Below are 15,991 nucleotides of genomic sequence, written 5' to 3'. Positions count from 1 at the left end.
AGTGTGCAGTATTCAGACATGAGAAGAGCCCGTTCGAGAACATTTAAATACCCACGTTATACAAAATGTATATACTTATTTATTACTGTATGATAACAACCCTGAATTTGCTCGATGCGTCAATGAATTACCACAGACTGAGTAGTCGGCAGGGAATTCTTTATTTTCTCTGACTTAAATAGATCACTTCAGTTTTTATTGTGCCTCATTCCCAGCAGGCACAAACGGCTCGTACTAAACTCCTGTTCTGCTCTCTTCATAACTACACATCAAGTGCACGACGTCCAGAAGAAAATTTAAATTCAGTAGTTTAATTGAAATAGAAATGTAATTATTTCCTCAGGTTTTGAAATACAAGGTTTCCAGTTATTGGCTTCACGTTCAGACGCACATGCACGCAGACACACACACACACACACACACACACACACACACACACACACACACACACACACACACACACACACACACACACACACACACACACACACACACACACACACACACACACAACTATATTAAATGCAATATTCAAGAACCATTCCATAGGTAAGAAGCCACAGAGAGCTAAAAGTGCATCATGGGGAAGGGGTATTTGATACCTGCAAAAACAGACGCACAAGGACATGTTACACATTTTTGGGTGCAGCGAAAAAAAAAAAAAAAAAAGGCGTCACCTGATCTGATCTACGTTGAGTTTGTGGGGATGGAGAAAGGCTGAAAACCTGCAGGGTGGTTCAGGATTCACACTGGTTCTTTACCTCAGGACAGGTCTAGGGCACAGAGCAGCATGAGCCAATCAGGTTAACTTGAGAAGGCCGTGAAGTCTGAGTCTGCAACAGGAAGCAACGAGTGTAAGACAAATTCATGAGGGACACAATTATTTATTACATGAGCACAACGCTTTTGTTGTAATAGAGACGTAAACAATATAGTTACTTGTAAAAAAAAAAATTGGGGGGTGGGTGGGGGGGGGGGGGTGCGATGACATTCCTACTTATTGTGATACTTCAATTTCTTGATGTGTGAGTTAGGAGCTCTGCTTTACTTGAATTATTGAATACATTTATTAGACGTGTTTTGCTCAGTCAGTCCAGTGGGGGAAGTTGATCTGTGCCAATGAAGCCCTTTAAAATAGTATCTGAAGTTAAAAAAAGAATTGTATGCATATGATTCTCACTTTCTGTAACATGTTCTAAACTTCTCATTGATGAGATTGTATAAAACAATACCAGTATGTCTATGCAATGTTTCACTGTGAATTAGTAGCAAATCTAAGACTTTTAGCACCATGTTATTGAAAAAAAAAATCAAATATATCAGATCAACTTTTAGCTAAATCTTTATTTGTTATTTCCCTTTAAACAAATTCAAAAAATGATAATAATATTTTAAAAAAAAATGACATCAGTACACAGCAGCTCACTGCAATAAAACTGATACAGGCTTGCATTAGTTAAAAATAAGAAACACATTTGCCTCCATCGCCTTCACTCCCACTCCACACTGATTTATAACTCTTTGCAAAGGAATAAATGATAAACGATCCCCCATTCATCAGAACATGTGTTTCATTTTTGACGGTGACGATAGCCACATTTAAATAAAAAACAAAGTATAAAGTCATGCGACGTAAACCACGTGAATAATGTGTGACTCTTGATAAATCCAACAAGTAGAGTGCCTGTGACACTTTGCATGGATTATTAAAGACAGGCACGTCTTTGTACAAATAGTAAATATTATTTATGACACACATTATTTTCAGCATCTTCAGATTTTATATTTCTTTCAGCTCTGGTTAAACAGATGTAAAAAAAAACAACCATTCTCTTTTGAACAGGTTTTAGTGTTTCAACGTATACCTCAAAATACTTTCACTATATTCAACGTCTGCAAGAAGGCAAGACTGGGTTATATCCAGAAGAACTGAGCTCTCGTTCTCTCACACACACACACACACGCGCACACACACACACACACACACACACACACACACACACACACACACACACACACACACACACACACACACACACACACACACACACATTGCAATAAACCACTGAGTCAGACATTTATGTAAATAAAGTTAGGAAATGTTAGAAATAAAGCACAATAATTTGAAGTACCTCATCTTCATTAATTTTTTTTTTAATCAGCTCAAGCAGAGGGAGCTTTATGGAGCTGCTCCTGGTGCAGGAATTTGGCACATAAGAAAAAAAACAACAATTGAAAGTGGAAGTCGAGCTATTTTTTTTTTTCTGGTTCACTTTGAGAAATGTTGACGGAGGCAGATAGTAGCGCCTCCCATTACAAGTTTCAAACTAAGAAAAATACTTTTATTTTATTTTTTTTCCAACTCAGCTCTTTTTCTAACAATGCCACAACCATCACAATTAAACAGCCACCACTCTTTGATTCTTCCTCAGAGCACAACACATTTACACATTACTGATTTACTAACATGGATTTGTTAATGCAATGTGGCACATTCATTTTTATAAAGTGAATAAAGTACTGCATGTATATTAACCATTCAAATGCATTAAGGCACCATTAGACTTGCAATTGCTTCAGTTGTTTAAGTCATTCTGTAATGTGCTTTAGTGTTGTTCCTTATAAAGCGCTGAGCCCAAATTGCGATTCACAATCTGATCATCTAGTGTAACTCTATGTCAGGAAAAGTGCATTAAGACAAATACCGATGTATTTTCATTCGAAGGTTAAAAAAATGGTAACATTTCCATCATTGAATGTCATTCTGTGCATTAACTTGTGACAATGGCTTGCCGAAATGATGTTGAAACAGTCCTGCGCTCAGAATTTTATACAAGTGGCCTTGTAATTGCTATGAGATTTTGATATCTTATAAGTTGTCAGCCTGGAATATTTACTTGTATATAAACCCAATTAAAATATTTGTCGTTAGTCCACAAAAGACAGTGCGTCTGGTTGTCGAACAGGCTAACTGAACTAGCTGGTGACTGTCGCTGGTTAACTGTTCAAACTTTCATCTATATTTACGTATCATTGGTAACCACAAATTGGCGCCTTATTTTTTTACTAGTATGTTGGACCAAGTCGTGAGCTAATATTATTAGACAGGACATCTCAAGACAAGTTCATGAGCTAGAAAACCACAATTACAGTTCTCAGCAGCACAACACATAGATGTCATTGAGATGACAACATGAGTGTTGCTTAATTAAAGCGTTGGGTTTATATGAACTATGCACAAAATAACTGTAATCAAAATGAGAAAATATTGTACCTTTGTTAACATCTGCGCTCTAGATTACTGCAGCTTCTCAGTATGTATGGATCACTGCGACTCAAAAGTCAGTATGTTTACCCGCAGCGTTGCATTGACATATTGTGTTGTCAGTGTCGGGAGTGTAATCGATGTATTGTTGAAATCCTGTCACCTCAGTGATGACAGGTGGTGAGATGCACTCTTTCAAATTCTCATTATTAGAACATGGGACAGTTTGGCATCCGACGTCATAGAACACAATAGGTCAAGGTTGAGTGCAAAGCTCTACCGAATGCCCGAATCCTTTTTCCTGTTTCGGTCTGACTGATCTGTATACACACAGGAGTAGCTCGACTTGAAAACTTCAGTTTCAGTTAAACGAACATGTTTACATGTATTTTAGATTTGTAGTCATACTTACAATAATTCCGATTTTAAGTGTCATGTGAATATGGTGAACTGTGTATTATTATACTGTGTATATTGTATGATGTTCACCGTCTTTGTAAATCTCCACAGAATGTTCTGTGGCCATTGTGTGATTGTGATCTATTGTTTCCGACTGCGATGAGTGTAACACATAGCTGACACAATCCGCTTGCCAGAGAGTGTGAATGAGAAAATTCTATGACAGAGTCTCAACTGACCCACACACGCACACGTGCACACACACACGTACTTCTGTTTTTATCAGGACTACATTAGTAAGGTCCAATCCCACGAATAAACCAACAACCTATTTCAACATAAACCAAATACTGTCCTGACCTTGAATGGCCCTCTGTTATAAAAGTTTTAGTAATCCTCACTTATAGCATCGACCGAATTCCACATTTGTTCCCACTTACGTTGCATAATTTCAAAATAATAATTTTTTTTTTTTAAAGAAAAAATATATAGTCTTTCAGTCACCGTCGCTAATTATGTTACAAAAACACAAAAGCAGTGAAAAGCAGTGTATTTTAGGGTTGGTAAGATTTCCCTTCATCAGTGGAGGCACTGTTTTAAAATAAGATATGAGTAATCACATTATGTTAGGATATGGTCGTCGGCAAAATACTGAGGAAGTATGAGTAAAATAAGGCATCTCAAATATACTCTGTATGTGACACTCAGCACTCAGCACACAGCACACCCACACTTGTTTTTCTTTTTCACACTGACCCCACTGCTTTTGTCTGCAGGTTTCAACCTCTCACCACTGGACTGGCTCAGTGGCGTGGTGCTGGTAGTGGTGGGAGACTCAGAAGAGGAGCCTGACTCTTGTGTCCACTTATCACCAGCCACTGAGTCCAGTTTAAACTGACTCCCTTCCTCTGCAGCAACCCTCCCACCACTGGACACCTTTACATTTGTGACTGTTCCAAACCAACATTCTCTATGGCTCCTAGTTTTGTCATTGCTGGCTCGGCCCCCTCCCCCAGCACCTGATATGAAGTCGGGAGCAGCAGCTCTTTGCTGGGCTTCCATTTCTGACAGGCTGCACGCCAAAGCCATCTGCATGTCTTCATCTTCCTCATCTTCCTCGCTTTCTCCTGCAACCTCGTAGTTGTAGAAGGGGGCAGAGCTGAAAGAGCGATGTGTGGCTGCAGGGCAATGGCTGCGCTGGGATCGGTCGGGCTCTGTGGGGTGCCGGTTGTGGATTTGGGGCTTTTGAGGGGATTGTTTAGGTTGTCCCTCTCGTCTGCTCAGCTCCAGAGCAAGGGCCATTTGATCCTCCACACCTGGGAAACAGCACAACCATTCAGACAGTAGTGTCAATATGATAATTAATACAACAACAACAAAGAACTTCCATTGCAAACTAACTGGAAGAGCAGCAACATATAGTGGGCGGGTTATACAGAACTATTACAAGGTAATTGTATCAACACCGGACTGTGTCTTGCACAGAAATAATGTGAGGATGAAGCAGGACGACAGGGTGACATTTGAATGTAATTTTAAAAAAAATCAAAGAATTGCGATATAACTTGTTGATGTAACTATGTGCGAGAACCCTCCCTCCATATGTTCCAATCTGCAATCCTATCTTGGAATTTTTTTTCTGCCTGGAGATGGAAAGTGGACGACCAAAATCCACCAGCGTGTACACCCCTTCTCCAAGTTATGGAAGACGCTCGTAGAGATAGAGCAGTTGATGCTGCATTGGACATGCCAGGCTATGTATCCCACCACAGTTTGGCCAGTTTTGTATGTAAACCACTAGACGTTCAACTTTGTGTTATTTGGGATGTACACTGTGGACATTGTTTTTGTGGAAAAGATTACAGTAAATACAGTATATATGATATTGCATGATTGTGTGTTGAATTTTAGTCTGCATTGTCTTACCATTAATTAAGATGTTCTTTAACACTCCATCTTCCTCAATTTCTGTTCTTTCCTGACCATTCTCCTTTATCCTTCAAGAAAACATACAAACATAATTATTATATTAAAAAAAGTGGCAACAAAAAGATTCACTTAAGAGAATTAGCAGTGTATAAAACCAAAGTCGCATGTGAATTAAAAATAAACATCATTAAATTCTGAATTGCAAGAAAGCTCAAAATAAGAAAATACCACTCCACAAACCAGCGAGCCACTTTACTGCGATGTCTGTAATGCGATATCAAAAGTGAGGCCATGAAGATCATCGGGAAGATGACATACTTTTTGGTAGTGGTGCGTTTTCCATTGATGATGCGAGTCGATGTAGAAACTGATTTACAGTTGCTCATCCCTCCACCCAGGCCCTCCATCCCCTCCAGGCCCCCCATAGAAGAGGAGAAGGAGGTGAATTCAACTGCAGAAGAGAAGAGGAGAGGAGAGGAGAGGAGAGGAGAGGAGAGGAGAGGAGAGGAGAGGAGAGAAGAGAGGAGATAAATAAATAAATAAATAAATACTTAATTTGTAAATAAAGCTGATGATTCATGGTCTGGTTTGCTTTGGCACAGGTTATTGATTTAAAACACATGAAGCAGCTTGTTTTAAAACTGAGAATTGATTATTTGACAGATCCAATTAATAAGCAATAACTAAGCAAGAACACTACAGGTCATCAAATCTCTCATAATAGTATAGTAATAGTAATAGTATTCTGGAGTCCAGGAAGATTTAAATATGGTGGATTGTTAGACTCATTGTATTTCTCAATATTATCATTATAGAATAATAATCATTATCAAATGTGGATCTTGCACAGGGGATGAAACAATTGGGGATTCAATTTATGGTGACGATAAAGGATGATACCTTAAATATACCCACAGTTTAAACTGCAATAATTTAGTAAATACACAGTTTACTGTACATGCTGATCTTTCTGTTGAAGGAAAAGAGAAGAATCGACTGGGGCCGAGACGAGATGAACCAAATGAGGGGAAGTCATCTGAAAACAACAAAAACAGACAATATGCATGAGCGTGATTTTTTTATCATAATTTTATTTTGTAATCCTTGAGTGGATGTTATTCAAAACTCACTAAAGAAGTTCCCGAAGGGATCCTGTCCACCAAAAAACTCTCTGAACACCTCATCTGGACTGCGGAATGTGAAGGTGAATCCTGGGAAGTCTGATGGGAAGTCTGAACTGGACGATCCTGAGGAAGGAAGGAAGGAAGGAAGAAAGGAAGGAAGGAAGGAAGGAAGGAAGGAAGGAAGGAAGGAAGGAAGGAAGGAAGGAAGGAAGGAAGGAAGGAAGGAAGGAAGGAAGGAAGGAAGGAAGGAAGGAAGGAAGGAAGCAAGAGTTTACAATGCAATGATTTATAATTCCAATGCTACACTTAACCGCCATCCAATTTTCCCTTCAAATGACGATCAAAAGTAAAAGAATAATGAATCCCAAAGAGTCATTGACCTGTTTGTCGTGTTCTGTCATTTCCATATCTGTCATATTCATCACGTTTGCTCTCTGCCAAAAAGAAGTACCCACAAACATCACTGTAAATCCGTTTTGTCCTCATCATAAAGGTGTGTATGTCTACCAGCAGGGCTTACTGTCAGACAGGACTTCATATGCTTCTGCGAGTTCCTTGAACTTTCGCTCCGCTTCGTCCTTGTTGTCTGGGTTTTTGTCAGGATGCCATTTCAAGGCCAACTTTCTGTACCTGAACAAACCAAACAGAGACGTAAACAAACACCAACACATGTGTCCAACTCAACATGTGCAAATGATGCATTGACACATTAGAGGTATTGACTGATTGAGTTACGATCTGTGAAAGCTCCCACATACGGTTTGAGTTTGAGCTTTACAAATTCATGCAAGACTCAGCGTGAGGTGCGTTTCATGAACTTCGGTGTTGCAGTAAGTTTGGACGGAGATACCTGTTGAGACGTATTTCAGTACACAAAAATAACTGAACTGTGGTACGCATCCAAGTTTGTTTGTTTTTTATGAAAGCAAATATTACAAAGCTTAGAATAAAAATGTAAAAAAATAAAGTTTTAAATCAGTATTTTCTTTTTAAAATTTTAAGAAAAACAGCTGTTATTGTTTAGGTCGTGGGTTGCTTTATTTGGGAGAGATAAAGAGATGCTCTGCTAAGACAATGTGGCTCGCTACAATGATAAATAATCCTTATATTAGGTGGAAACAAGTTTCCTTTGTAATCCGTTAGTGACTAATTCAGTTAACTTCCACTAGAGGATGTTCAGATTGATCATGGGGAGCTTATCATTTTCTCAGGTAGTACACGATATAAAAAAGTTGGAGAACCACTGCTATAGGTCACTTATGTGCTTATGCTTCAGGAAATGAACAAAGTCCATAAAGAATGAAGCCATGGTTCTAGTAGCCCTCACGTCCAGAGAGGAAGTTTGATATGTAAGTATACAGAGAATGCCTCCGCATCGTACCTTCATGGGAAACTGCAAACTATTGCTTTAGTGCAGCACTGGTGTTGTTCGTATCGCTGCTGCATTTCTATTGGTCGTTAGTAAGTGTGTCGCAGCAGTACAACAGTGCAGTGTAAAGAAATGAAGGTTGGGGACTTCCAGACAGAAGATTATCGCAGAGCTGTTGGTCACCGTACAACCACAACAATGGCCGACTGTGATCTCCTCTCACTGCGCAACATAAGGCTACAAATTTTTAATATAATCAAATACAGCAAAATGATTTGTCTTCGATGGCCAAAACTGCAGTGTATGCCTTCATTTCAAAGAATATTTTTGACCGAAAAGGTGAAAAAGTTCATGTCTTTCCACAATGGGATCATTTCCCAATGCTACTCTAATCAAACAGCTTATTGAGAATGATGTATAACTGGTAGCTTTTTCACAGTAATATACTTTTGTATTGTGTGTTTTATTACAATTTTTCTGAATACTTCAGAACCATCTCAGTATACTCACGCCTTCTTGATGTCATCTTGAGTGGCTGTTCTTGACACTCCCAGGATGTTATAGTAGTCCACCATGTCGCTCCTGTCACTCCTCAAAACACCAGCCTGAAATACAATTGTGACAAGTTTTCATTTGAGTGATTAAAATAACTGTGCTCTGATGTGTGCGGATGCTGATTTCCTGCATTTTTGAAACGTTCTTCACGACAGTGGTATGCATGGTATTCTCCGAAAGCCACAAATAAAATAAAAATTCCTCTGTGACGATTTATTTTTTTTTTTTACATCTGCAGACAAGTGAGCAACACTGTAGTGAGATACACCAGAAAAACAATTAAAGATGCTTAATGAAAGCGTTGCTGTTTAGTGTTTGTGAGTGTTGACAAACTAAACTAAAAGCATCTACAAACCAAAGCTTCAGTCAAAATAACTAGAAACATCGCTCTTGTGCCTGTTCATTAAGATGTGGAATACTTTTATGTCTTGAGAAATTATTCCTAAATAAAATTAGAAGACAGAACGCATTCCACCTAAAGAACAGATCCTTAAAAACACGTATCTGCATGCAGGTAGACGGACATATGAGTTTTGCTCAGTTTGTCCAAATAATAGCTTTCGCTGTATGACTGAGAGTTAACTTAACCTGTACCACACAGGCATGGAGTAGTGACTGGTCAACAATACCATGAAAACAATGTCAGTCTGGTTCGAACTCTTATAATTGTTCATTCTGATCCATGAGAAAGAGAAGTGAATTATTTTGGATAAAGTGCATTAAAAACTTCACTCGTATTTAAATTATGACAGCAAAAATACATTATATGGCCGTGTCACAACAACATACCAAACAATGGGAGTGCGACAACAGCTTCTGAATGAGCTAAAATTACATTTCTCTGACTTAAATGAGAATTACAACAGTGAGGTTCCTACATCTTCACCTTTTTCCCCTCCCTCTAAAGGACATCTGTTACTGCCTCATTTGTTAAAAGCCTGTGTCTCTTGTTCTGATTTTAACATGCGTGTACTTTGTCTATAAACTCTGGATAATGAGAGGGGTGCTAATGACTGTCCTTTATTGATTCCCTCTTGGTAAAAGACATACAAGGATCAATGGGCAGTCATCACATGGAGAGCTGCTGGGGGTCAGGGGTCATGTTAAGGGACCCTCAGGGGTGAGCTGTCAGCGGTTGCATTCAAACCTGTATTGTTTTACCTTTTAAAATACTGGATTATTATTTAAATGAAATATGAACTAATGTATTAATGAATAGATAGTGGTTCAATTGGTTTACCGAATATGTCCACAGGTCTACTTATGGCCTTATAATAAAGACCTCAGCAGCAGTAAGTGCTTCCCTATAGCCTCAGACAACGTCCCACCCACCATACCAATCTCATTAGTGGCCTGGGGACTTCCAAATGGAGGTAAATAACTAAAGTGAACTTTCTGGGTCCCCTCGGGAGCAGCCATGCGCTCACACAAGTATTATTACTATGTTATTTCTAGCGCCGAGGCATCTGGCAACTGCCGCTGACAGGACAGCGGGCCTTCACGAGCTTAGAGCCCCGGACACAGGCTCCTCTCGGAGGCACAGGTGCTGCGCTATTCTGTGCTTCAACTACAGGGTGCAAATTACATTATTTGGTATTTCGGGGGCACGCTTCCTATTATGGTGAAGTTGCACATCCATACTCGATAAAAGAAAAGAAAAAAAAAAAAAAAAAGAAGCGACAGACTGTTACAACTTATAACGCGGTCAAAACTTGTCCCAAAAACCATTAACCTACCGTGTGAGTCTCCGGGCCTGGTCACTGGGCAGTCCAGTCACAATGATAATAATAATAATAATAATAATAATAATAATAATAATAGAATAATAATAATGAATTAGTTGTGTTGGCCGTGTTGCTCCCCTCCTCTCTTCGTGACAGCCGCACAGACACCGCCTCTGTCGGTCCGCCGGTCCTCCGCCCACACGTAAACACACTCGGACAACACGACAGCGTCGTGAGGTTCCGTTATAACGGGAATTCCGGTCGCTGTCTGCAGCCGTCGGCCAGATAGGAAGGGGCGCGCGCGGACGGCCCGGCCCTGTGGAGCGGAGCGGAGCGGCGGCTCGAGCTGCACGCGCTACGTCACTGGCAGCGTCTGGAACTTACTGCTGTGTGGCGATGTCACTATCCCCGCCCGCCCCGTCCGAGTCTGCCTGTTGCGCCCAGATAAAAAAAAGGAAAAAAAACCCAAAACAGGCCATTGACCGTCTATTACTGCAGGGGTCTACAACCTTTCTGCCCCTATCCTACCAAACACAAATGTTTTTTACTTTAAAACCTTAATAAAAAGTGCATTGATAGTTATGCTAATTACAGAAAAAAGTTATATTGCAATTATTACACCAAAAACGACAATGACAAACAATGTATCACAGTTTTTACAGTATGATGTCATGGCATTGTTTTGTATCCAGATGTGCTTCATATTCCTAACAAGCTCAAGGATGATATGAAAAAGTTTGAGGCCACGGTATATGAAAATCTTCTTACCAATAGGTGGCACTATGACTGTGAATGGACATTAGCATATGGATGTGTTCAGCGTGGCATTGTGATGACAAATATAAATATCACAATCCAGAAAGATGATTTTTCACGTGGGGTTCATTTTCGATATCCAACCCTCATCACAAAATCAAACCTGAGGACAACACCCATATTTCTGCATATGTTTTCTTAATTTGTTGAGCTGACAGCATCATTATTAGATAAGCCTTAGACAAACATTTTTCTCAACTCATTTAATATTTCTCAGACATAATGGTTTTATCCAGTTTTGTTTCATTTTTTTCACATTTTTGTGTATTTCTTTTATATTTCATATTTTTGTGCCTTTTGTCATTTGTGTCTGTAGAGCCTTGTTGACAGTCTCTGCATTTCACTATCTTACACATGTTTGTATGTGACAAACACATTTTTTTTATCAAATCAAATAATTTTTACTAATACTTTCCAGGCTTACATTTTAATAATTTTAAAAACAATGACAAGTTATCCATTATGTCCACATTGCACTTGTTTGAGTCGTTACCAGAAGTCTGGGTCACATTGTGAGTCATTAAGGGAATCAATACAGGATCACATGATGATGAGTTCATAGTTATTTGGACAGTGTCTGGTGGTTAAGCATGACTAAGCCTCTTAACCTATCTAAATTGAGCTATGCAATGTGACTCATTCTTTCTGGATACCATTGAGGCCCCTATCCTCTATGTTTTTCTCAGGTCCAAGACATCACACCCAGATGAATGGGTCTAGATTTCATCACAGATCACTATAGTAATACTGAACTGAATGAACTTCTCACTCATTGGTCTCATTGCTGCCATCTGCTGGTCCAAAGAAGTAACTACAAGAAGAGGATCTGCAATTACTGTTGACGCAACTGACTTGTGTTAATAAAAAGCAAGAAACTGGAAAAGGAAGGTAAATTTATAAATTCCATGTGAGTGAAATGTAGCCTAATATAATGTAAAGTCCTGCATGTCAATGGGCAAGTGCAAATAATAAATGTTTCCTGGAGTCCTGGAATGTTAACAATAGCTATAGTTTTTCACAATTTAAAAGTGTGAATGAAAACTTCATTAGATAGTAGGAAAGGTGCAATTAGCCTTCCAAATACAACGTCTGAGCTTTAGTAACGTTGAGGTATTATTGAACAACAAAGTGTCTATAGTGGAACAGTTAAAAAACATTCACAACTCCATTAGAAAGGTTCAACAGAACTTTTATTGATAACACTGACATAACATCATCACAGATTATCACATTGTTTCTGGGAATGTGTTATTTTTTTAGAACATTTTTTGGAATGTGCGATGATGTGTGACCCTTCAGTACTCCTCTCCCTCTTCATCTTCGTCGGCCATGCTGTCAGTGCCCACCTCCTCATAATCCTTCTCGAGTGCAGCCATGTCTTCCCTCGCTTCTGAGAACTCTCCCTCCTCCATTCCCTCTCCGACATACCAGTGGACAAAGGCTCTCTTGGCATACATGAGGTCAAACTTGTGGTCCAGTCGGGCCCAGGCCTCAGCGATGGCCGTGGTGTTGCTCAGCATGCACACAGCCCTCTGCACCTTGGCCAGGTCTCCTCCAGGAACCACAGTTGGAGGCTGGTAGTTGATGCCCACCTTGAAGCCTGTGGGGCACCAGTCCACAAACTGGATGGTGCGCTTGGTCTTGATGGCAGCGATGGCAGAGTTGACATCTTTGGGCACCACATCACCGCGATACAGCAGACAACAGGCCATGTATTTACCATGACGTGGATCACACTTCACCATCTGATTGGCTGGCTCAAAGCAGGCATTGGTGATGTCAGCCACAGACAGCTGCTCATGGTAGGCTTTCTCGGCAGAGATGACCGGGGCATAGGTGGCCAGGGGGAAGTGGATACGAGGGTAGGGCACCAAGTTGGTTTGGAACTCTGTCAGGTCGACATTCAGAGCTCCATCAAAGCGGAGGGAGGCTGTAATGGACGAGACAATCTGGCCAATGAGCCTGTTCAGGTTGGTGTAGGTTGGTCTCTCGATGTCCAGATTCCTGCGGCAGATATCATAGATGGCCTCATTGTCCACCATGAAGGCACAGTCGGAGTGCTCCAAGGTGGTGTGGGTGGTCAGGATGGAGTTGTAAGGCTCCACCACTGCTGTGGAAACCTGGGGTGCTGGGTAGACAGCAAACTCAAGTTTCGATTTTTTCCCATAGTCAACAGAGAGTCTCTCCATCAGCAGGGAGGTGAAACCAGAGCCAGTTCCTCCACCAAAGGAGTGGAAGATCAGGAAACCCTGAAGGCCAGTGCATTGGTCAGCCTGTAAAACAAGCAGTTATGATTTAATACTTCATTTATTCCCAACCTTCACTAAAATGCAATTTAATAAACTTTGAACTATTGTCAAATGTGAAACTTGTTGATTCATCTATCCATCTTCTATCCTGCTTCTCCAGTGTGGGGTCGCAGAGCGCTGGAGCCGATCCAAGATAATGATAATACTAAACTCACCAGTTTGCGAGTCCTGTCCAGAACAAGATCAATGATCTCCTTGCCGATGGTGTAGTGTCCACGGGCGTAGTTGTTGGCAGCATCCTCTTTTCCTGTGATCAGCTGTTCAGGGTGGAACAGCTGACGATAGGTTCCTGTACGTACTTCGTCTGTGAATAGAATTATTCCAAAAACAAATTAGGAATTGTTAACCACAACCTTAAGAATGTCAATATAGCACACATTACATTCGTAAGTAAAGTTGGATATATAGATAAATATCAAATACTGTATACGATATTGTCCCAAATTAGTGTAAGACTGATCATCAAAATACTTTCATATTTTTGTCAATATACAAGATAGTCCATACAATTTTACAGATGACTCACCAATGACAGTAGGCTCCAGGTCGACAAAGATTGCCCTGGGAACGTGCTTTCCTGCTCCAGTCTCACTGAAGAAGGTGTTGAAGGAGTCATCTCCTCCCCCAATAGTCTTGTCTGAGGGCATCTGTCCGTCTGGCTGGATCCCATGCTCCAGGCAGTACAACTCCCAGCATGCATTGCCCATCTGGGCTCCGGCTTGGCCGACATGCATAGAAATACACTCACGCTGGAAAAAAAAAGAAAGAAAAGAGAAGTTACTTGAATGAGAACAATGACTAATGTTTTCATACCTACAGTAACACTGAAGAAGGATTGCTTGGCCCTAAAGACAGATAACGTTGAGATAACTGGATTGTCATTGACTAGTGCATTTCGCACAGTATGCTGATGAACATCACCAAGGAAATACAGGACATCATTTATCCATTATCAGTGATCTATGGTGTCCATATCTCTATGCTTAATGATCGTCCCTTCGAGGGGGTGAGAGAGGAGACAGTGGTTTTAAAAAAAAATGACAGCTACTGTCTGTTACACGATACAACAGAACAGTGAAGTCTTTCTTGGTATAAAACAATATATGAGTGAAAACAGATATGGTTGTTCGAGATCAAGAGTCGAGACTATTCTAAGTTCCTGGAGAAACAAAGGGCACAATATGTACAACAAAGGAATAATGCTTCATTTTTACTGCAGTAGGAGCCAGTTTCATTGGTATTCAAAAAATGGACAATATCATTTTGAAGAGAGGAAGGGTATGCATCCGAAAGATTGGGAAAAAAACCACACCCCGACTTCTCCATCCTGTATCTCCTCCCTTTGCTCATCCCCTCCCCCTTTGTGTCTCTCTCCTCCCTCATCCTGTCCAACTGCGGCGTGCTATGTAACACATAGGGATGGGTCTCTCTCTCTCTCTCTCTCTCTCCCTCTCCCTCTCTCACTCCCTCCCTCCCTCCCTCCCTCCCTCCCTCGCTCTCTCTCTCTCTCCCTCCACATCTCTCAAACCAAAAACTCCTAACAGCTGCAAAATGGCTGCCAACTGCCTCATACTGCTGAGTCCAGACCACTCCTCTTTTCTCTGTTCTTTCTATCCATCCCCCCACTGCCACGATTACTCAGCTCACTCCTTTGTCGTGAAAACTGAATATCCTCAACGAACACATGACGAGCACTTAAGTTATTTGTTTTCTTGAATTGGATATGTTTCCTGTTTTGTATGTAGTAGCACATGAAGGAAGTTTGAAATCCAAAAAATGAGCCTGTCATCTGACCTAGTTAGTTCAGTAGAGCAGGTCTGACTTGTCTTCCTTCTAAGTAAGTCGGTACAACCTTGCCTCTTCATTCTCAAAGGGACTGCCCTGAAAAGTTTGACTTTAAAAACCCAGCTCAAGATAGCAGCTATTGAATAGAAAATAGCTTTTTTTTTGTATCATTAACTCTCAACTCCCTCTACAGTAAAGGCCTCATGGGCATAAACGAGGGCCTGATATTTAATCCATCTCATACCAAGAAACAAAGACAAGAGAAAGCTTGAAAGGCAGACAGACGATGCTCATTTCAGGGTTTTGTCATCAGCAAGCCTGTTACTCACCATTTTGTCTGTTTGTCCTTCGACCGACGTGTAGGATTGAGACACAAGGCAAAAGTGAGGAGGCGAGGGAGAGTCAGGGCTTATATACAAGCAAGGATGTGGAGGGGGCAGGCAGTAAACCACAGCAAGCAGCTGCACAGCTCTGACTGTGGCGGGAGGGAGCAGCCGCTAAAAAAAAGAAGAAGAGGGAAGTCTCTAAAAAGTGCCTGGCTGACTCTTTATCTGCTCTTACATTTGTCTGCTTTCATCTTTCAGTAAAAGATCAGACCTTTGTTTTAGGAAAAACACGTCTTCTCTTGTGTAGATTGCTTTGTGTTTGTGGTCACTGGAGCTCCAGTCAAAAGATCAAAAGAGATACACAAAACCCCGAATCAGTAAGATTATTTT

The 15,991-nt window shown here is 40.6% G+C and overlaps 2 protein-coding genes across 3 annotated transcripts; both read right to left on the bottom strand.

Annotated features, from left to right (window-relative positions):
- Window positions 1-142: 142 nt before the first annotated feature.
- dnajb2 (DnaJ heat shock protein family (Hsp40) member B2) lies at window positions 143-10,511 on the bottom strand. Of its 2 annotated transcripts, XR_013935911.1 has the most exons (11): window positions 10,378-10,511; window positions 8,597-8,691; window positions 7,238-7,347; window positions 7,098-7,151; window positions 6,724-6,840; window positions 6,552-6,629; window positions 5,912-6,044; window positions 5,591-5,661; window positions 4,684-4,980; window positions 678-773; window positions 504-602 (listed from the first exon to the last, which is right to left on the bottom strand). XR_013935911.1 is itself a non-coding variant. In XM_080478697.1 (10 exons), exons 2-10 carry the CDS (start codon window positions 8,659-8,661, stop codon window positions 805-807), a joined length of 954 nt encoding a protein of 317 aa, XP_080334823.1. In that variant the 5' UTR covers window positions 8,662-8,691; window positions 10,378-10,511; the 3' UTR covers window positions 143-804. The 2 variants fall into 2 exon arrangements, 1 of the variants encoding a protein (XP_080334823.1); XM_080478697.1 differs by having other exon boundaries at window positions 143-833.
- Window positions 10,512-12,354: 1,843 nt separating this feature from the next.
- LOC308119015 (tubulin alpha chain) lies at window positions 12,355-15,748 on the bottom strand. Its single transcript, XM_080478783.1, has 4 exons — window positions 15,605-15,748; window positions 14,017-14,239; window positions 13,646-13,794; window positions 12,355-13,454 (listed from the first exon to the last, which is right to left on the bottom strand). The coding sequence occupies exons 1-4, from the start codon at window positions 15,605-15,607 to the stop codon at window positions 12,477-12,479; spliced, it is 1,353 nt and encodes a 450-aa protein (XP_080334909.1). The 5' UTR covers window positions 15,608-15,748; the 3' UTR covers window positions 12,355-12,476.
- Window positions 15,749-15,991: the final 243 nt, after the last annotated feature.

Source organism: Lipophrys pholis, assembly GCF_963383615.2.
Source record: "Lipophrys pholis genome assembly, chromosome: 13".
Lineage (NCBI taxonomy): Eukaryota > Metazoa > Chordata > Actinopteri > Blenniiformes > Blenniidae > Lipophrys > Lipophrys pholis.
This window is presented reverse-complemented; position numbering and strand designations above follow the sequence as displayed.